The 21640-nt window shown below is 41.5% G+C and overlaps 1 protein-coding gene across 1 annotated transcript; it reads left to right on the top strand.

Annotated features, from left to right (window-relative positions):
• Positions 1–355: 355 nt before the first annotated feature.
• KIAA0319 (KIAA0319 ortholog) lies at positions 356–21131 on the top strand (the record flags this gene model as incomplete). The annotated part of the gene is made up of 16 exons (XM_008935156.1): positions 356–453; positions 817–904; positions 1451–1543; positions 2737–2869; positions 4731–4959; positions 6658–6781; positions 8184–8316; positions 8499–8647; positions 10995–11146; positions 12164–12302; positions 13524–13683; positions 14897–15039; positions 16371–16493; positions 17839–17929; positions 20007–20098; positions 20953–21131. Coding segments are annotated over 16 exons (2126 nt in total), but the record flags the coding sequence as incomplete, so codon positions are not given.
• Positions 21132–21640: the final 509 nt, after the last annotated feature.

Genomic DNA, 21640 nt, shown 5'->3' with positions numbered 1-21640 from the left:
TTTTTTTTTTTTTTTAAAGTGGCTTTTAATTTACCTTAAAACTACCATCTTCCCAACTGCAGCAGCAAGGAGTACATATTTCACAGATAGCTATGCAAAACACATTCATGTAAAGCTGTTTTTTGTGAAGAAGTCAGTTTGTGAAGTTCATTGCATCCTTGCTGCTTTACCAAGTTACAACACTGTGGAAGTTTAACGTGTATTCATACAGCTTAATTTTGCTGGCTTAAACAGTGGCACTCGTGACTTCTTACAGTAGCATTTTATCTGATGGATGGTGAACGTGATTTCTTTGTTTCCTGAGCTTATCTTGAAGGCAAAGCTGATGACTCTTACACTGTATTATTGCTCCTAGAAACAGCCTACATCTATGAGTGGAGTTTAATCAGCCACCCTGCTGACTACGGTGGTGAAATGGAGCGCAGGCACAGCCAGGCCTTGAAGCTCTCTCATGTAAGTGATCTCAGGCTTATTGTGTTTGTGTGGTCCTTTAACAGGAACCTAACCTGTGGGGAAGAGCACCTTGATTCAAGGAGTCCAAGTGACTGCCAGAGTCTTTACACTTGCATGTGCCACCAAATCTTTGCTATATAGAAGTATCTTCTATAGCATGTTCTGGTCCTAAGAGTAAAAATTCCTAAGTGTCTGCTTTGTATTCCCCATTTCTGGGCAGTGATTAGTGGCCTTTTGTGTTCATAAAAGCAGATCTAGGCTTCAGATATCTGATTTTTCTGTTCACAATACAGTTGGCAGATTTATGCATACTGCTTTTGTATAGTTTGACCTGTAACCTGATTTGTTTGGTGTTTATCTTAGTTATCGGAGGGACTTTACGCCTTCAAAGTGACGGTTTCTGGTGAAAATGCCTTTGGTGAAGGTTTTGTAAATGTCACGGTCAAACCAGGTAAATGAGTTTGCTAAAATAATGAAGTTCATTTCAACACAAGTAGCTGTACAACATGCTTGTCTAATAGTCTGTTGGTTACTGTCTGCCAAGGACATCTGGTGGTCCAGTCATGCAGAGATGTTTTGTGTCCTGGTGTCTGTAAAGCAGTTTAAGGAGGTAGAGTTAAGGATCTTGCTCACTGTTTAAGTGCTCTCTGGTCTTGTACTCTCCTCAGACAAGGCCTGAGATAGCATCATGCCATTTTTTATGGTCCCTTTCTCCAGTACAGCTCGGAACAGCAATTAGATATTGAACTGGCTCTAGCTACACGTTAGAGTGCACAGATACAATCTAAATTGTACCCGTTAGGAGTGGCTGCAGCAGAAGACAGCTGCATCAGCACACTGCTCCTCAGTAACCTTTTCACTCCCTGGTCCAAAGAGGACAGCAGATGCTCCAAAGCTGTCAGTCCTAGATTTAAATCACTGGGGAGTGTTGATCTGTAGGATTAACAGATGAGTTTTTCCTGGGCTTTTACTACCTTCCCCCCTGTCTTTCTCACAGCAATCAGAGTTAACCAGCCGCCTGTTGCCATTGCTTCACCCAACGTTCAGGAGGTTTCTTTGCCTACAACTTCTACTTTCATTGATGGCAGCCGTACGTACTGGACCATCCTGTGCTTATATCCTGTATTTTTGGTATACAGTTACAACGTTATTGTTTGTCAGTTAAAAGTGAAATTCTTCCTCCTGGCTTGTATTGGTCTGGCTGAGCTGATGTTCCCATTGCAGCCTTCTGGTGCAGGGCTTTTGTGTTGGGGGTTAGAAGTATGTTGATAACACCCATGTCGTGACTGCCACTGAGCAGGGCTCACATAGCACCAAGGCTCTTTCTAACAGTCCCCCCCAGTGGAACAGGGGAGCAGGAGCTTGAGGGGAACCTAACCAGAACAGCTGACCTGAAGTGACCAAAGGGATATTCCAGACCATATGACTTCAGCTCAACTATAAAGCTGGTACAAAGGAAGAGGAGGGGGGACTTCTCCTTGGTCCTCCAGAGCAACTGCTGCACATCTTGGAGCCCTGCTTCGCAGGAAGGGCCAGACATTGCCTGGAGATGGGAAGTAGAGAATAAATGTTCTTTTTTTTCCCTCTTTGCTTCCATGCTTGGCATTGCTTTCTAATTAAACTGCCTTTGTTTTTACCCACAAGGGGTTTTGTCTTCATCTTGTTTTCCTTTCTCCTTTTGCTCTGCAGAGGAGGGAGAGGAAAGGGGAAGGGTGATAGTGTGGCTTGAAGGACATCTCTTGCTCAGACAGGGTTAACCCACCACATCACTTGACCCAGAAGTTCCCTGAATCATGACTTGTTTGGGGGGATTTGAGTTATAAATTATTTTCATAAATTAAAATTATAATCCCTAAGTGGAAGGCTGCATTCTGAGATGCAGTGTGGTGGAGGCTGCTGCATCCAAACAGCAGCTGCTCTTGGAGCTTCTTGTCCTGCCCAGAAGGCCTCTGTGCCAGTACAGCTGGGGCCATGGTAGAGAGCTGTCACACAGGTATGATAGGATGTGAGAATTACTGAGAGCAGACAAGTTGGAATGTGCAGATTCTGATACTGATTTTTTTTTTTTTTGTGTATATGAAAAATTGTTTGTTTAGGTAAAGCATACCATACCAAATGTAACTTGGAATCTGTGGTTTAGCAGCTGTGGTGCATGAACCCTGTTCAAATGGGCTTGAAAAGATAATTCTAGAAAACCAGTTGGGGATCAGAGCATGAAAGACTTCAGCATTCATTCCAGCAATTGCTATGAGAAATTGATATGTTTTTCTTTAATGAATGTAGAAAGTATAGATGATATGAAGATAGTGAGCTACCACTGGGAGGAAGTAAAAGGTCCTTTGCGAGAGCAGAAGGCATCTGCTGACACACCTGTCTTGCACTTGTCTAACCTTGTTCCTGGAAACTACACTTTCAGGTACCTGCACAGATGCTTTCCTTTTAGCTGACATCACAGAAATAGTTAAAACCCCAATGTTTCTCTTTGTACTCATATGTATGTCCTCAAAAAAACCCCTTCATTTCTCTTCAGCATGCTGTCACCCTTCATTTTTCACAGTGAAGGGACATAGGGAGCAGGTGTATTGTTGTTGTTTTTTTTTTTTGTTGTTTGTTTCTAAAGTGCTTGCAGTGGTTTTGTGATACTGGTGTAGTGATACTTTACAGCACAAAGTTATGCAAAACAAAATCTCAGCAATTAAATACCTTCCACTCCCAACAGAACATTTTAAAAAATTATTTATTTATTTATTTCCAGCTTACAAGTTCGCAGGAGTCCTGAGATGAAACTCTGCAGTCAGGCTGTGAAAGTCACCCCCTGGAGAGTGGTGGCAGACAGGACAATATTGGGACACTGATCATTGCAAGGCACTGTTGTGTGCTGGCTTTAATCAGAGTCATTCTGTTCCTCATAAAAGCCTTTGCTGTTTTCCTTCGTTTTTGCATTGCTGAAGCTGGATTTTGTCCATGCAATGGAAACAATATTTGCATTTCTGGGTGCTTTAATTCAAATGAGGATTCATTTACTGAACTTTTTAACTTAATGCTAGCCTGCTTATAGGCAGGCTTCCCACTGACCCAGCCTGGCTACCAGTGGGTAACAGCCTACCAGTCAGTATACTCTGTATCAGTGTAGCAACAGCAGAATGTTGAAGCCAGCATCATATGCATTAAATGTGGTGCTTTGCATAAGCTTCACCAAAATTTGCATAGCCTCAACTTTAATTCTGTGTTCTTTACTGAAGTTGTTTCATATCGTACATGGGCAGAAATGAGTGTAGGATATTTTTCTGTATTAAAAAGAGCAGGGCTTGCTTACAAGCAATGCTGTAAGTGTGTTCCAAACCCTGGGAAATTAAGAAGTCTCTCGCTGTATCTGCTCACCTCTCGGGGAGGCTGAGGTGCTTAAGTGACAGAGAAGTGTGTTCAAGCTTACAGGAAATCAACTGGTCAACAAAATCCAGTTCTCCCAATATGCATGAATGTGCACCCACTGCAAAAATGTGTTCCCTAATGGCAGAATTAATAGCACTGGCTTTGCTCCCACTTGAGGAAGGCTTCGAGATTGGTTCCCTTCTGTGTGGTCATCTCTATGCAGTCTTCACAGCAGAGCTGAATTGGTGTGGTGGGTGACCATGGTGTGGAGGGCAGTCTTTCATCACTCTCAGGTGTCTGCCGCAGTCTCATTTTAAGGTGATTTGTCCTTGTCATTGTATTTCTGAGAGGCAATAGTGTTATATTTAAACCCTGACCTTTTTTACTTTTGTGACTTGATATCTTCAAAAATCTGAGCTGATATGAAGCTTCATTAAAATTAGTAAGAGTGTGCCACGAAGAAATACGAAGTTAGGAACTGCTGCTGTGCTATAAGCAGAACTTCTTAACATCCAGAGTAGATTTGGATGTAGGTGTTAACAAGCACTGTTCCCCTGTGGCTGATGAGTGAAATCCCTGTTTTTTACCGAGTAAGTTTTTTTAAAGAATTTGCAATGAAATCTGTTTGAAATTGATGAAGTTGCCACTGACTGCAAGGAAGGGGTATTACCTGGGGTCTGGAATAGGTACTTTTTTTTTTAAGGTTGAAAGCTCTGTTTGAAAACAGTGTTCTGAGTTTTTCATACCTTAGAAGGATATGTGTTTCTGAAGCAGAAGTTTGTATAATCTGATCAGTGATTGGTTTAGGTGGTGGTAGAAAAAGTGCCAGAAAATTTAAGCTTCAAACTTAGGACTTGGCAGAAGTCCATCCTAACAGAGTTCCTATATTGTGTTTCCTGTCGTAGGCTCACAGTGATTGATTCAGATGGAGCGACCAACTCCACCATTGCATCTCTGACTGTCAACACACCAGTGGATTACCCACCTGTTGCCAATGCAGGCCCTAACCAGGCAATCACCTTGCCCCAGAACTTCATCACGCTGAATGGAAACCAGAGCAGTGATGACCATGAGATTGTCAGCTATGAGTGGTCACTCAGTCCTAAAAGCAAAGGCAAGGTTGTAGCAATGCAGGTATGTCTTTCTCCTTGTGTAGGACTGCAAAGCTGTTTTATCTTTCCCTCTATCAGGAGCAAGCACATACCTAAGTAACTACTGTTTCTCTGCTTTTGTTCCCCTCTGATGTATTCAGCTTTTATTTTAGAAACTGTTTTTAATTCCTTTTATTTTTCTTTAATTTCATTCTTTGTGGCCATTTCTGATTCCTGCTGTTGTTTGTTTCCTGGTGGTTTAGAAAGACTTAGGGCTCACAATGTCTGTCCTTGAGCCCTAGAGCCTGATTCACAGTTTCTGTCCTCTGAGATGCTGGACATGCTGAAAACTGGCTTTAGGGATAATAGTCAGAGTTTTCTTGTAACACCTTCTCCTGGAGCAAGCAGGACTCAAAAAAGAAACTGAGTTCTCTGAGTCAGAGATGACTCAGTGTTTTGCAGTGTTATACAGCCATGCTCTGTGGCAGGTTTTTTATACTCACTAAAATGTGAGTTTCCTGTGAAGGCTAACTGAATCAATTTATTCTCTTATTTTCCTGAGTTTGTTTTTTTTTTTTTTTTTTCAATCTGAGTGAAGGTAAAAGAAACTCCAAAGCCATTTTTTTTAAGTGACATGATTTCTTCTGTGTTGCAAGTGTTTTAGGCCTTCAGAACTGGAAAGAGGTCACTTCATAGATCTGTTCAGGGAAGGAGTAATATTGATGCAAGTACATACTGTAGAGGCAATTATGAAACTATGGAAAAGCTTATAGCATAATGGTTTATTTCTGATCATTTACCAATGAACCAGTTGCATGCAAGTTAATACTTCCTAAAAGTGAATGACTGCTTGAGATGCCCAATGAATCCATTAGATATTTAATGTGGAAATGTAAGAGCATTTTACAGTTTCAAGAGCCTAGTAATCTTTTTCATGTCCCTAAAGCTGAGGATGCTGGTCTTGGGGGTGTTAGATGGTATCCATGGTTGGAGTGCAAGGTAGCAAGTACCTCTGCTGGTTAGTTAATCATTTATCAAATGCCTTAGTCCTCATTATTACCTTTATCAAAAAAATCCTGCCAAACCAAAACCAACCAACCGCATTGTAATTTGTTGTTCCCCATATAACAGATGCCACAAATGTTCATTTTATTAGCAAGAGGACCTATAGCTGGGCCTAGTCATTTTATGATCCATTTTATAGGTATCAACTAATACTTCTGAAAGATAAAACTCAGGACAGAGCTGTCTTATTTAATGTTTTTTTCCATAAGCCTGTCTGGATGAAATCAAATCAAGCTTGATTTTGCTTTTAACAATTTTTATAAATAATATATTAAAGAACATCATGATTTTTTTTTCCCTAAGTATCTCTAAGGAAATGGAATAAGCTGTAATAATTTTCATCAGAGTTTAACTTTCTAAATCAGGAAATTAATGTCCCTTCTGTTTCACAACCATTGTTGTCCATAAATAATGCAGCAGTTATACCAACATGAGAAATTAAAGTTTGTTATCTATAGATATTTCTCTGGGTTTGTAGGGACAGTTGAAATAGCGAATACATCTCTCTGTGCACCAAATTTTAAAGTCTCCTTTTTGTCTACAAGGTACTTGAACTGCTTGCTTAAACATTGTGTTTGTGAAGAAAGAGCTGTAATCTGTGTTAATTGCCATTTGGTGTGTGAGCCCTTTTGTAACCGGGGATCGTTGGGGTGTCTGGTGTTCTGGGGTGCCGCAGGGCGTGCGGACGCCATACCTCCAGCTCTCTGCGGTGCAGGAGGGGGACTACACCTTCCAGCTGACTGTCACAGACTCTGCCGGGCAGCGCTCCACCGCCCAGGTCAGGCTCATCGTGCAGCCCGGTAAGTCAGCTGCAGCCACCTCTGGGGCCCGCAGGGGTGGGCCAGCCCCATGTCTTGGCATGTCCTCAGCTGCCTCATCTCCTGGCTGGCTGCTGTCCCCGAGTCAAGGACTCTTCCACCTCCATTTTCAGTCTGAGCGAACAGCTGAAAACAAATGTAGAAACAGACAGTCTGGTGGTGATCCTGAGGGCTCACCAGCCTGGTTACGTAAGGCAGCCTGCACTGAGTGTTGGAGTGTACAGCTGAAAGCTAAAATGTGGCTCTGGAGTTTAATGTCCTACAAACTCTGTTCTGAAAAGCTGCTTGGAGCACAAATCAGTGCTCTGCTCAATTTTTTTACTTTTTTGTAGTTCTCCTTCAAGAGTCCTTGTGTGATTTGAATTCTTGCTAGAATTGCATTGCGATAGGAAATTGTATTTCCTAGGGAAAAATGACAAGCAGGGAATTTTCAAAAGCTGCATGTTTCAAACATTCATTTAGTTCTGGGAGCTGGGGGATGAATTGGCCCAAATGGTCCAGGTCTCGTGAGATTTTTACTTTTCAATGCTCCTCCATCCCTCCTCCCCCTTTTTTTTTTTTTGTAACATATTTGCCTGTTACATCCAAAGTGGCCTTTACTGCCCATCTGAAGGTCTCACATTCCACCATGGGACAACATTTGCCTTCCTGTTGTTGCTAATTACACATCTGTTTGTAGATGGCACCTTCTGGAAAATTTTACAGTGGGCATTTACTGCAGAAGTCAAGAACATGAATTCAAAGTACAGCATGTGGTGATGCCTTTCTAGAGCCATCATAGTGTGGAAGTAGAAAGATGCCATTGCTGAAGTCAGGTATAAGGGTAAATAAATAACCAAGAAAATGATAACATTGCCAGTTTTACCATGCCAGAAAAGCAGAGATTGAATACAGAATAATAGGTTATATGCTTCTGCACTGAATTCTCAAAGGCTCTAAACTGGAATTAATTGATGGCATCATGCTGACCTTGAGTAGCAAAAATCTTAGGCACTGTATTCCTCGAGGATGAGGGACCATATTTGTGTGGGTGGTTTTGAAAGGGATACAGATGTGGAACCAGGGGAATTCCTCACCACTTTTGTTGTAACGTATTTCATACCATAAGCTGAGCATGCTGCAGAATTTTTGGAGTGTAACTGTGCCTTCAAATATGGCTATGAAAAAAGGGAAATTCTTGCTGTGGGATTTGGCTTCTTGTAGAGCTGGTCTTCCCAACCCTGTATTTTTCTACTGACTCGTGAATGTTATATTTGTGATTTGTACCTTTAGGTGAATATATCAAATTTGTAATACAATAGTCTGTGTGAAATCCTCCCTCTGATGGGCAGTCCTTGACAGTGACTGCCTAGCAAATCTCGTACAGTAAATATTATTTTTACAGAAAATAACAGTCCTCCAGTAGCAGTGGCTGGCCCTGACAAGGAGTTGACCTTCCCAGTAGAAAGTACTACATTGGATGGAAGCAAAAGCCAAGATGACCAAGGCATTGTCTTCTATCATTGGGAAAATATCAGGTACCTAGAGTTTTTACTGATCTCTGGTAAAATGTAGAACAAAGTGGAAGTCATTGGATGCCAAGAGCCCCTTGTGCAGTTGTGTGATGCACAGCAAACAAAAGCAAATGCATGAGTGATGCTGCTGGAAGAACAATGTGGCTGGTTGTGCAGGATTGTTTTTCTGAGATGTTTCATTTCAGTGGGCCAAGCTCTGTACAGATGGAGAATGATGACAAAGCAATAGCAACTGTGACTGGTCTTCAGGTTGGCACCTATCACTTCAGACTGACTGTGAAAGACCAACAGGGCTTAAGCAGCGTGTCAGTGCTGTCTGTTACTGTGAAGGAAGGTAAGCCTAGATTCTGCTTGGCCTGATGTAGTGGGCAGCTTAGCAGTTAATTCACTCACTGACAGAATGTAAAGGAAATTGGAACAGAAAGAGGCAATGTATTTGTTGTCATATTTCAAGGGCATTCAAGAAAAGTTATTGCTATTTTGCAATAAAGTTGTATTGTGAGTGACTGGTAGAACTAACTTTGCTTACTGCAAGCTTTTTTGAAGTTAAATATACACAGAATGAGTATTTTGGTGCATTTTTATTACAACTATTTTTGATTGTGGTGTCTCTACTTCATTAAGAGAATGTGGTTTTATTTTATTCTCAAAGTTAAGCTTTGAGCAGAAAAACAATTTTACTGTGGGTTTTAAATAACATCCAAGAAGTGAGTTCTCAAAGTATATCAACTTCCACTTAAAAACTTGAGTATTGGAAGACCTGTATTTATTTTGGTTTTTTATTGATACAGAGAAATAGTTGCTGTGACTTTTTTTTTTTTTTTTACAAGAGGTTTTAGGATAATAAAACCTATTCGGTCACATCATAGAATCATTTAGGTTGGAAAAGACCTTTAAGGTGATCAAGTCCAACCATTAACCCAGCACTGCCAGGTCACCACTAAGAAGTTTCCCTAAGCACCACATCTACCTGTCTTTTAAATACTTTCAGGGATAGTGACTCCACCACTTCCCTGAGCAGCTTGTTCCAGGGCTTGAAATTTTTTTCTTGAGCAGCTTGAGGCCATTTCCTCTTGTCATATTGCTTATTCCTTTGGAGAATAGACCAGCCCCCACCTCACTGCAGCCTCCTTTCAGGTAGTTGTAGAGGGTGATAAGGTTTCCCCTGAGCCTCCTTCAGACTACACAAGCCCAGTTCCCTCAGCTGTTCTTCATAAGGCCTGTTCTCTAGACCCCCCACCAACTTTGTTGCTCTTCTGACAAGAGAACATGAGGTATTATCAGGTCCTCATGACAGATTTCATGGCTTTTGCTTATTTTGCCTCCTCAGCTTTGCAGGTGGTGATAGTCAGGCCCTCTTCTGCCTCATAGTGTTCCTTAGGGGGTGATTTTAGTAATCTCCTTGGGCCTGTGCCCCCTTTTAAAGAAGGTGCCATAACACATTTCAAATCTTGTTTGGTCCAGAGCTTGGTTTTCTGCATATTTTGTTGTCTGAGGGGACCAATGCACTCCAGCTCTGGTACCTGCATCATTTACAGTGTCATAGTAGGGTTACATCAGAATCCTGACTCGGGAACAGTGCAGCCTTGCTTCTTTCTCACTTGGTATCTCTGCAGAATGAATGAGTCTTGGAGAAGCACCTGGGCTCAGGTTTACCCCTTGGCGTCATTGGCTGGACTGTTCCAGAGTGTGTTGGGTGCTTAGCCATAAACACATGGCAGCAGCTCTGCCCACGTGTCTCCTCTCGTGGTCTCCTTTGTGCTGGGAAGTGTAGCCACAGTGTGACTGACTGCAGTCACAGGTTCAACCTTACAGACAGTCAGGGCTCCAGCAGCCACGCTTCATCAGCTGGTTGCGTTGGAAGAGACAAGATCATTACTTGTAGAGAGATCTTTATGCTGTTCTAAAGAACAGAGTTACAACCAATGCCCTGGAGGTCTGCCCAAAACTGAATTATTTATGTCCAGCCTAATACTAATAATGTCCAGACCAGCAAGGTATTTCCCCAGCCTCACAGCTTCCTAGGGCTTGATCTTATCGGTTGTGTTCTAAACAAAAGTCTGTGATGTCTGGTTTCTGGAAAGAGAAATGTTCGTGTTTCTTTGGTGTTTTTTTGGCTGTACTCCCAGTGCATGCCTTTATTACCCTGGTAATGGTAAGCAAAAAGCATTTCATTTAGGAACTGGGCTTACTCTTAAGTTTCCTGATTACATTTTGCCTAAATAGAGGCACTGGGGAGCTAAAAGACCTTGCACAAGCTTCTATTAGGTAATAAATGATAGTCAAGATGAGAAGAGCCCAGCAAGTTGATCTCATGCTGAGCTGTGTTCCTAAGTAGGCAGAAAATCTCTTTGCCTGACCAAAAAGATCTAACTAACTTAAGTTATTCAGAGTCTTAAATAGAGTATCCCACAATGCTTTTTAGAAAAATATCTTTTTGGATGGTACCTCTTAGTGGTACTCTTGCCATGGTGCAGCTCTGCTTTTGTCAGGCTGTAGTAATCCTGGAGCCACATTCTGTATACTCACTTATCTTTTCCCTCTACCTTTGACACTAGATTCTGTTGTTACTGCCTGTAATCATCAGGTAGAGAATTGCAGTGTGGGTGTGTTGGCAATGGCATGTCACATTTTGCATGTTTTGAGAGCAAATCCTTCTCCTCCACTATTTCTATGGCTAGAAAACAACAGTCCACCCCAGGCGCGTGCTGGTGGGAAGCATGTTCTTGTGCTTCCCAATAACTCTGTTACCTTGGATGGCTCAAGGTCTGCTGATGACCAGGAGATTGTGTCCTATTTGTGGATTCGGGATGGTCAAAGCCCAGCAGCTGGGGTAAGTTTCTTGAAGGTTGTAATGAGTCAAATTTGCCTCCTTACTCTTGTAGCATAGTATCTGTTTCTGGTTTGTCTCCTCTGCTCTCTAGTGCTTTGGTTCAAGGGGCTTCTGATATTTTCAGTACAGTTAGTTGAAAAGTCTTGAGGCAGAAGAATAAAGTTGTCTCTTAAAGAGATAGTAATAGTACCAAGCTAATAAGTTTGAGAGAAAAGTAATCCAGACATTCCAAAGGAGGAAGGGTCTGAGAAAACAAGAAGTACCAACAAAGACTAAGGAATCATGTCTGGTACCAGATGAGGCAAAACTTGCAGTTGAAACTAAAAATGATGCTTGGGGTTAGATGTTTAGATACTTTACCTGACAGACCAGTCACCAGGGCAGTGGAGTCTGCTCTCCAAGTGGGGACAGACAGCAGAAGCACCTCATGATAAGCTGAAGTTTATACATCAGCTCCTGAAACTGTGATCATTCCTTTTGCCTATCCATGTGAGGTGTTCCAGACAGCTCTTTGCAGTCAGGAAGAGCATGACAAATCAGCAAGAACTGGGAGAGGAGAAACAGTGAGTTGATAACTAAGCTAATGTGCATGAGGGTATGAGAAGAATTGAAGAGGTTTGGTTTCAGTATAGCTGGTAGAGGTGATAGTTGGAAATACATGAACTCCAAGGAAAGGGAAAAAAATTGAAATTAGAAAAGCAGAATGAATGATAGTGAAGTAAAATTGAGAAATAATAATGTAACTGTCTAAGATTTTCAAGCAGATGAGTAGTTGAGAATGTCAGCTGTTCTGTCTAGGTTTTTCTGAAATTAAAATATCTGTACTTTGCAGACATCCTCATTAACTGCCACTTCCAAATTTGCATTACTCTGCTGTAAACCATAGGTAGGTCTCGTTTGTCTCAAAAGCCAAAGCAAGAACTCACACTGTGATACCAGATACCCAACTTGATAGTCACACCTGCAGCTTTCTCTGAGGCTATAATCATTCCAGTGCCTTTTGTTTTTTATTTTCAGGATGTGATCCATGGCTCAGACCATGAGGCAGTTCTGCAGCTAACTAATCTGGTGGAAGGAACCTACACCTTTCACTTGAAAGTGACTGATGCTAAAGGAGACTCAGATGTTGATTCAGCAACTGTTGAAGTGCGGCCTGGTATGACAATTAAAAGGTCATCGATACATTGTGAATACCTCATCTTTGTTCTCCTTTTCACTTATTTATCTCAATGGTGACAAGATTCTCTCCGGTTAAAACACAAAGCAAATAGGTCTCTCTCTTCCTGCCTTCTGAGTCTTCTCTCAATAGGCTTTAGTGTATTGGAAGATGGCATGTCAGGATTCTTAACTGCCAATTACACCATTGCCTTGTTGGAAGCATAAATAAATAAAAATCGTCCTTCCTAGTTAACATTCATTAGAGTTTTATTGCTTTTCATTCACTATAGGTTTATTTCATTTGGTTGTTAATCGTTTTGGCCAATGGAAAGTGATGGAAGCTGAACATTGTTAAGAACAAATGCTGCAATTGTGGTTTTGATGATTGAAAGGTGGTTTTATGCTTGTTTTCCTCCTTTCATCCTAAAGGACAAAAGCAAACCTTAGTTTCAGTTTTTTAAATTGTCTTTTCCTGGTTTGAGATAGCCATTTATTCTGCATTTCAAAACAAGTCTATGTGATGGAAGTCAAGGTTTCAGGAAATGAGTCTGACATCTCGGGTTTGTCAGAGATTTCTTGCTTGGCTGGCTCCTGGGCAGTGATTTTTTTTCTGTTCTTCACTTTACTGTTGAATATGTTCACAATTATTGGCTCAGGATACTCATCAGATATCTGTGAAGCATATTTTGTTTGCAAATCACTCTAGAAGTTCAAGTATTCAGCAGAACACTGTGATGGTAACTGTATTTGATACTGCTCAGATGGACTATCGTCATTTAGACTCCCTTACACAGTCTTGCATGCTACTTTACAAGTCCATCTTTGCCTCCCTTTTCCTGGATGGCAGATAGCAGGTAACTATCAGGGAACTTAATAATTAGACTCACCTGGTTCTTACCTCTGACATTAAGATTGCAGAATTTAGGGGAACAGAAGTTGCTATTCTGTACAGAAACGTGTTAATGCTGAACTGAAGCAAACACTGAAGTGCTTTCTTTGAACTGTTAAGCTGGGTTGCTATCTTAGGACTCATGAGGGTTGTTTCAGAAAGAATTTCAAAATGTAGGCTAAGTACTTTTCTAAGTAAGGTTAGGGCATGGGTTGTGGGTCTTATGCAGGAGAATACAGTATTAATACTTCTGAATACTGCATGTTGTCTTCAGTTGGTAGTGAAATATTTGCCAGGCTCTGTAAGAACAGCATGTTCTTCTTCTGTCAGATCCCAAAAGAAGTGGTCTGGTGGAGCTGATTCTGCAAGTTGGAGTGGGGCAGCTGAGTGAACAGCAGAAGGACACCCTGGTGAGACAGCTGGCTGTATTGCTGAATGTTTTGGATTCTGATATCAAAGTCCAGAAGATACAAGCATACTCAGATATAAGGTACAAAGATCCTGCTGTGCCAGGAAGATCTGTGATTTTTGTTGACTCTTTCACCAGCTCATAATTAGTTGCAATAAAATGTTTTTTAAGATGACAAAAAAATGCTGTAGCTCGCAGTAGTATATACTGTAAAATGTGAATTTCTTCTGCTGTGTTAGAAAATTGAGGAAGTAAGATCTCTGGAGGCTCAGAACTAAAGTGTTTTAAAAATAAATTCTCTGCATATCTTTGTTTTTGTGTTTTGTGTGTTTTTTTTTTTTTTTTTCCTTTAAAGAAAGTACATGCATATATTTCAGTGTCTTTGTTCCACAGAGTGCTGTTTTTCCCAAATGCTAGATGGAGTGAGACAGAGACTGTCTTACAGTGAAGCGAGTATTGTATTTCAGAGTAAGGTTCCAGCTGTATCTGATCAAACCTGTTACATTCCCTTTTTCTTCTACTTAATTGCAAAGGTTTTGATATTCCAAGTATTTTATAAGTGTTTTTCCAGGTAACTGGTGATGGAAATACTTTATTTTTTTTCCCTGCAGAGAAACTACACAGTGGATGCTCCTAAGTGTGGTATCTTTCTCTGAAGTGGAAATAACCACTCTGCTTGGTGTAGAGGGCTAGAGATGGCTATGCATACCCAGAGAGACCTCTCAGCATCATTGATAGAACCTGTTGACATGAGTTCTCTTTAAAGTACTTCTTGTTAACTACTTGGTAGTTGTAAACCCATTTTGGTGTCTGTTTAGCTCTCAGGGAACTGCTTAAAATTTAAAAACAAACATTATGGGAGCAGGGGAGGAGGGCTCCCACATGAAATCCTCTGGCTCCCCTTTTTCTGCACTTTTCCTCTTAAGTTCAGTTTCCCAAAGTTACTCAAACTGCTTTGGAGTGCTTTGTCACGAGTTCTAGGTGAGTGGGGAAAGAAAATGTAGGTATAATTATCTTAAAGCCAGACTCAGAAAGACTGAGGAGTGAATTACATTTGCTTCTGTCCTCAGCTTTATTCTGTGCAATTGAGAAGCCAGAGAACTGCTGGTGCTCCTGGCTCAAAATGAAGTCCATGGTGTCTGGATGGAGTTGACTGATCCATTGATAGAGTTCCCTTATCTTTACCAGTGCTGACACTTGCTTTCCAGAACCATACACACCCATGGGCTGTAGACTGAGTGCTGACAAAAGTGCTTTTTGTCAGCAGTCAGGACCTGAGCTGTTCTTCCTGCAGCACGGCGGTGGTGTTCTACGTGCAGAGCGGGCATCCTGCCAAGGTGGCCAAGGCATCAGATGTCTCACGAGCTCTGCACATGCAGCTGTTGAAAGAGAAGGCTGACTTCCTCCTTTTCAAGGTCCTGCGGGTTGACACAGCTGGTATGTTTTGGATCATGTTTGCTCATCTTGGGACTCTGGAGGCATCTGGCTAAGCCAGCTCCTGGAAGCAGCCCATGGAGGCTTTCTGTCTGCCTTCTGGTGTCTGGGCTTGGATGTAGCTTTCTGAAAGATGATGTTGAAGACAGTACTTAAAAGGCTTATTTATTTGTGGTGGAGAGGTGCCAGTTACTTGTGTTCTTCTAAATGACAGTCTGTAAGAGCAGACAAAAGCACATCTTAATCTAGTCTGCATCAGGAAGGCCTGGGGAGTGAGGATGAAGATCCCCCACTCATACCATCTTTTGATGGAAGATGGCCCAAACTTAATGCAGCCAAGGTATAGAATGTTTCGTGTCTCTGGACCCTGCAGGGTTTTTAGTGCTCATTAATAGGCTTGTAATGCAGCTTGGTTTTGTCTGTGTCGGGCAACATGGTCAGACCACATGGTCAGGCCATGGCTGTGTTATGATGTTGTCTTCTAATATTTGTGATGTAAACAGCTTGCTGGGGTTTGTCATAATGAACTTTTTCTTTTCCCAGAAAAGATGCTTAAACTTCTAAGCCTATTTTAAACTATGCTAATAATTTGAACCCCTTATGATACTCAGATATTAGAGATAGGACTGCTCCATAATTTAAAATAGGGACATAATGATCCAAGTGTAAACAATGTGAGTGAGCTGAGGCAATAAAGCAGTCATTGATTCTGTAGTAAATTGTCTTTATTTACCCATTGAAAAGTTCTGGTGTTCTCTTCTAAATGTACTCAGACTACCAAAGGGTGTAGGTGTCACTTCAAAATATGCATTAACATTTTTCTGGACACAGTAAATCTGCTACTCCTAATGGGGAATAACTTGATTTTAGTCTTAATATGATGCATTGATCTAGCAATGCTAAAAGCATATGTGGTATGTAAACATTGTGGTCTTAGATACTGTGATTCAGTTTTGAAATACTCTAGCTGATTGGAGTGATGCTTGTCTTCTAGTACCTGAGAACACTGATATTTCTCAGTTCTCAGATACTTTAGAAGTTCTTACAGATATGTCATAAGGAAAGGAACAGTTCTAAATTCCACAATTTCAACTCACCTTTATTTCTGGTTAGAATAAACTGTTACTGACTTGCATACAATTTCAGTATTGTATGCATAAAACATTCTTGTTTTTCTCTTCAGAGCCAGCAGTATGATGAGCTGTAAATCTATTTAACACATAACACCAAAGGAAAGGGAGATTTAAAAAAAATTGAAAATGTTATGAACTAGATTCCTTACCGTCAGCCTAGTGGATATTCACAACTGACCCTATGTTTGGTTTTGCTCATAGCCTGTCTCCTACAATGCTCTGGACATGGACACTGTGACCCCATAACAAAGCGTTGCGTTTGCTACCAGCTCTGGATGGAAAACTTGATTCATCGTTATCTGAACGATGGAGAGAGTAACTGTGGTGAGTCTGGGTGTTGAGGTGCATCTCAAGAGTAACTCGTTGTCTTGTGAGGCTGTTGATTATTTGCTGTCAGAAAAGGGAGCACTTAGGAGTTAGATGCTGAGGGAAGATTAAAACTGTCTCTTTGTTTTCCAGCCCAGCAATATTATTTTGTAGAAAGATATTGAATAGCATCTTGAAATTATAATGTCTTGACAGTAGTAGCCTATGTTTACAATACTTTAAAAGTTCAAATTTTAACAGTTTGGGGCTAGTTGGAAGAGTTGTTGAGTAACGTGGGCATTGCAAAGCTCTTGAGTAGTATTCATCAGACTGTTGCAGAGCTGAGAAAGAGACAAAATTTGGGTTCTGTGAGTGGGTGATTGATGCTGCTGTGCCAGACATATGACCTGACCCAAGAAAAGAAAACATCAGTGTTCTGGACTAACCAATATAGTCACTTTAAAACCTCAGCTTTTTAGTCTAAGCTCACTGTTTTATTTCGGTTTGCATCTGGGAAACACAACTTAGTTTCATCGGCTTAATCAAGTCAGTGTTCTGTGGCATACCTGACATATCAGCTAAGCCTCTATTTCGAATATATGAGAGTTTAAGAGTTTTAATTTAACTAAATTGGTCTTCTGCCTAAATTTAAATAAAGCTGAGCTTTTGCCACTGTGCAGGTCTGAAGACATTCACTGAGCAGTGCACTAGTCTTCAAGTAAATCTGTAGAAATTTTTAAGGAGCTTGCTACAAGTCATTAAGTAGCTATGGGCCATGTGTCTGTTAGTGGGCAAAGACTAACTGACCAACCAAAATGGGACAGTATGTTTTAAGCCTTAAGCTGAGACCTCCTGCAGCCCTGCCCTAATGCTGTGTTCCATAGTGTAATAACAACACTGAAATAGTGATTATACACATGTTGGAGTTCACATTATTACACATCTCTATGTATCCTTCTCATGCTTTCCTGGATTACAAGTGTAAACATGTGGGTAGAGGGATCTGTCTCTAATCAGATGCTCTTTTAAAGCACACCTATAATGTCAGAGCTAGAGTACACCTATTTTATTTCAGTAAAAGAATGACTGTTGGGGTGGTAGCCTTGCCCTCTTGACTTTCAGTTCCTTGAGTATCTTGGGTTGGTAAAAGGTGTTGGAGTGGAGTAAAATTTTCAAATGTGCATTTTCATTGTGGAAGCTTAAGAATTTTTAAGGTCTCTTCTGAGAACTTGAACATGCTAAGTTTTCCTAAGTTCCTGTTGCCACTCCTCATTCCTCAGGATTTGTTATTTTAATAGATTTATGTTAGAAATTGTCCTGTTCATATTACTTTAAAAAGTACTGTTGTGTTTCTTTTTTTCAGAGTGGAGTATACTCTATGTGACTGTATCTGTTTTTATCTTGATTGTGGTTGTGGTAGGGCTTGCCTGGTTCTGCATCTGCTGCTGCAAAAGGTATGTGATTTGTCTTTCTTTTTGATGGGGTATATGCACACAGCTGCCACATTTGAGACCAGTTCTTAGCACTAAACCACTGAACTCTACTCAAATGTGAGCGAAGCTTCCTGTAGCTGTTTCTGTAGAGACACACTTTCGCTGAAAAAAGGAGTATTCACTTGTGGCTTCATGTTCTTTTGCATTCTGAAAAACAAAGCTGATGATGGGAGTACCCTTCATATTAAGAGATAATTTATGTTAAAAAGCAGAGAGTATACTGCAGAATCATCTTCATGATCTCCCACTGTGCTCTCCAGCTACTCTATGCCAAGAAGAAAGAGGCACACCCTGAAGGTGGCTGGTGTAGGAGTGTTCTAGGCCATGGGAAGGGAGATGCTCCTTGGGCAGAAGGGTGGACATGTGGGCTGCATCTGGCTGGCAGACAAGAAGCACTCCAGTCATCTCAGTCACACAAGCTGCTTGCTTCCTCTTTCCTTAGACAGTTTTGCCTGCTACCATGCGTCATTTCCTTCTTTGCAACCCCCTCCAGTCTTTCCTACTGAGTTGCTAAGAAATTCTCTTTCAAGTGACAAGTCCCTGCGAGTCCTGTCGTAGAACAAGTGTTTTTGCTGCTTCTCAAAAAGCCCAGCAAATAGACAACTTGTTCAAATGCCAGCAAAAATGAAACGTCGTCAGAATCCTCTTGGATTTTCAACTTTTTCTAGGGTGTTGTTTCAGGCTGTAAAAGATGCTGTTTGAAATGTCTGGGGGTTGATAGTGATTTCCTTTTTATGGTTGAAGGAATGGTGCTGTTAGTAGAAAGGTTTAAATAGAAGGGTGTCCCACTCCACCCCCACAGTGTGAGGTGGAGCCTCACAGGCTTGTGTGGATGTGATGAGAAGGGGATTGGTTATGGAGTTCAACTGCTTCTGTCCTTTGTCTTCAAGTGGCTTGTGACAGAAAGTGAGCATTGATTGATAGAGATATGTGGGATAAAGAGAAGTGCTGCACAGGACAAGGGCAAGATATGCCCTTTGCCTTGTGGAAAAAGATATGCTATAGTCCAAGACTTGGCTGGAGTTTTGGAAACTTTAAAGGCTTTGTTGAGTTGCCAAATGGACTCCTAGTTTTTAAAAAGACTGCAGAGGGGAAGCCGAGTCGGTGGCTGTTGCTGTAATGTCAGCAGAGCTGTAGGTGGCTTCTCCACTGTGAACTGAGCAATCTGGGTGGAAGTGCTTCTCCAGACATTGCCAGAGTCAATCCTCATCTGGATTGTCTTGGCATGTCCCAGCCACCCCATCCTCCCACCTCTCCCTCTTACAACAAAGAGGCCAGAAAAATGCCTGAGGTGTGACAGTGTCTTCTAGGAGGTGCCTCCATGGTTTCATGCATGAATGCCCTTTTTTCTGCCTTGAAATCCTGTTTGTTCCCTCTTGATCCAACACACCAAATGGTTCTGTCTGTTCCTCTAGCACCAGGACTTTTCCTTCTGCATTAATGAGCAGATGAGTAACTTCTGCAAATGGCTGAAGCTTGGTGTAGAGGTGATGATGTTTGAAGCACTGTGAAAGCAGATGCTGGGGAAGGATTTAAATGAAGAGGGAGCAGATGGGGATTTAGCTGCAGAGCAGTAGGGCTTTGTCCCTGCATCTATATCTGATGAAGCCAGCCTCTATTTTTGTCTGGCCTTCTCTGTAAGCATGAATGGACAAGCACCACTCAGTTTAAAAAAAAAAAAAAAAAGTGAAAAAACCTAACCAGTTGTTACAGAGATGTCTGAAATGTCTACCCTGTGTCTAGGGACTGTGTTGAAATTGAACAAACCGAACCCCTGTGGCCTAGGAAAGCAAGTCAGTCTTTCTTGCTTTCTTCATCTCTGTATATCAGAGAGAAAATAAATTATACCCTCTGGTCCAGATCATACAGCTGCTTTGTACAAGTATAAATTGTAGGAACTCTTCCTAAATGGAGGTGAGAAAGTACAGTGTGGTTCTGTATATTGGGTTCTGTAGCTCTGTATGAAAAGGGAGATGGAGCAGACTCAGACTTGTATGTGTATGTGAGAACTAAATGTCTTTGTGGTAACTCTTTTTAGCAGAAAGAGGACAAAGACAAGAAAGAAAACAAAATATACCATCCTAGATAACATAGATGAGCAGGAGAGAATGGAGCTACGACCCAAATATGGTAAGTACTCCCTGTTTCAGCTGGGAGTTCATCCACCAGGCTTACAGTCTATGCTTTTGAATTGACACCTGCAGTCAGGAGCAGCACAGAAGCTGGCCTGCGAGTTTGGGAATAGCAGAGGCAAACCTAGGCAATGAATTGGTTGGGGGAGAATCACTTAATTTCTTTCATGAGACCTTGGGCTCAGCCACTGCTCTGAGCTTTTTCGTTAGTCTTAATTTAGTACATCGAATTGTGCCACAGACTTTCTCCATGTGACCCCTCCTCTCCTGCACACACTTTAATTTGGTTTTAACTGTGCAGCAGTTCCCTTGTGGCCTCTAAACACCCTGTTAAACATCAGTACGCTTCAGCTGCTGCCCTCTGTTCACATATGTTTTGATTTACCCAGGTTTCAGTTTTTCAGGGGAAAGTGTTGGAATCCAAGGAAGTAAAGTCATCCTGACAAATTGCTGTCCTAGAAAGAGAGAACATTTCTGTGGAAGCCATGACCTTTCTTTGCTGCTCATGTTAATGAGATAGCTAAGTCAACAGACTAATTTCAAAATTCAAGCTACTGAAAGTACATTAGCTACGTACCAAGATCATCTGATTGTTTCAAATACACACATTCACATTTCTGAGCCACAAACTGGTGGGCCTGCAATGAAGTCAGAAGAGTGTCTGCCCAACACTAGATGATAAACCTCCTAGGCCAGGTTTTGTATTGGTGGTGGCAGTGGTGCTACACTGTTAATGCTGGATCACAGAGGATGTCTTCACTTATCTTTCATAACACAGCAAAGGAAAGGACTGTTAGTTCTTACTAAAAGGTGACTTTTCTACTGAGCTTGGTTTGCTTTTTTTATTGTCAGGTATAAAACACCGAAGTACAGAACACAACTCCAGTCTGATGGTCTCCGAGTCAGAGTTTGACAGTGACCAGGACACTATCTTCAGCAGAGAAAAGGCTGAAAGGGAGAATCCTAAAACCCTCACAAATGGATCCATCAGAAATGGAGTTTCCTTCAACTACAGCTGCAAGGACAGATAACTGAATGAGGGTAAAACCACAGAACACGCTGGTCCAGCATATCTGAAATATGTTGGCCCAACTCTTGTTTTTCCAGAACTAAAAATTTCCTGAAATATCAGCTAATTGCAGATGGAAGGGTAAATTTGTAGCACAGTTATGGGAAGGAAGGATGTTCGGCTAACTCTTCTTGTCACTGTTACAGGAACAAGGAAAAACACTTCTTATTTCTTGAGTGTTCCATGCTGAATGTTTGTCTGAACTTTAGGAGGCTTTTTTTTCCTGCAGCACTGCTACAAAACCAGCCAGGGCTGTCACACTACTAACAGTGGTAACTGAGATGCATCTAGATTGGTGCCCTGTGCTCCTGTCCCTCTCTCAGAGAAGCAGTGTGGTTATGATGCTGACCTAAATCAGTGAAAGCCAGTATGAAATACGTTCCTGTGCAACCACAGAGAGCTGTGTGTGACCACAGGCTCCACCTTCATTTTCATTTTAGGCTGGGAACACCAGGGGAAAGCATTTTTAGT

The sequence above is a fragment of the Merops nubicus genome, unplaced genomic scaffold, assembly GCF_000691845.1.
Source record: "Merops nubicus isolate BGI_N331 unplaced genomic scaffold, ASM69184v1 scaffold49322, whole genome shotgun sequence".
Classification (NCBI taxonomy): Eukaryota; Metazoa; Chordata; class Aves; order Coraciiformes; family Meropidae; genus Merops; species Merops nubicus.
The sequence above is the reverse complement of the archived record's forward strand: the minus strand, read 5'-3'. Positions and strand labels throughout refer to the sequence as shown.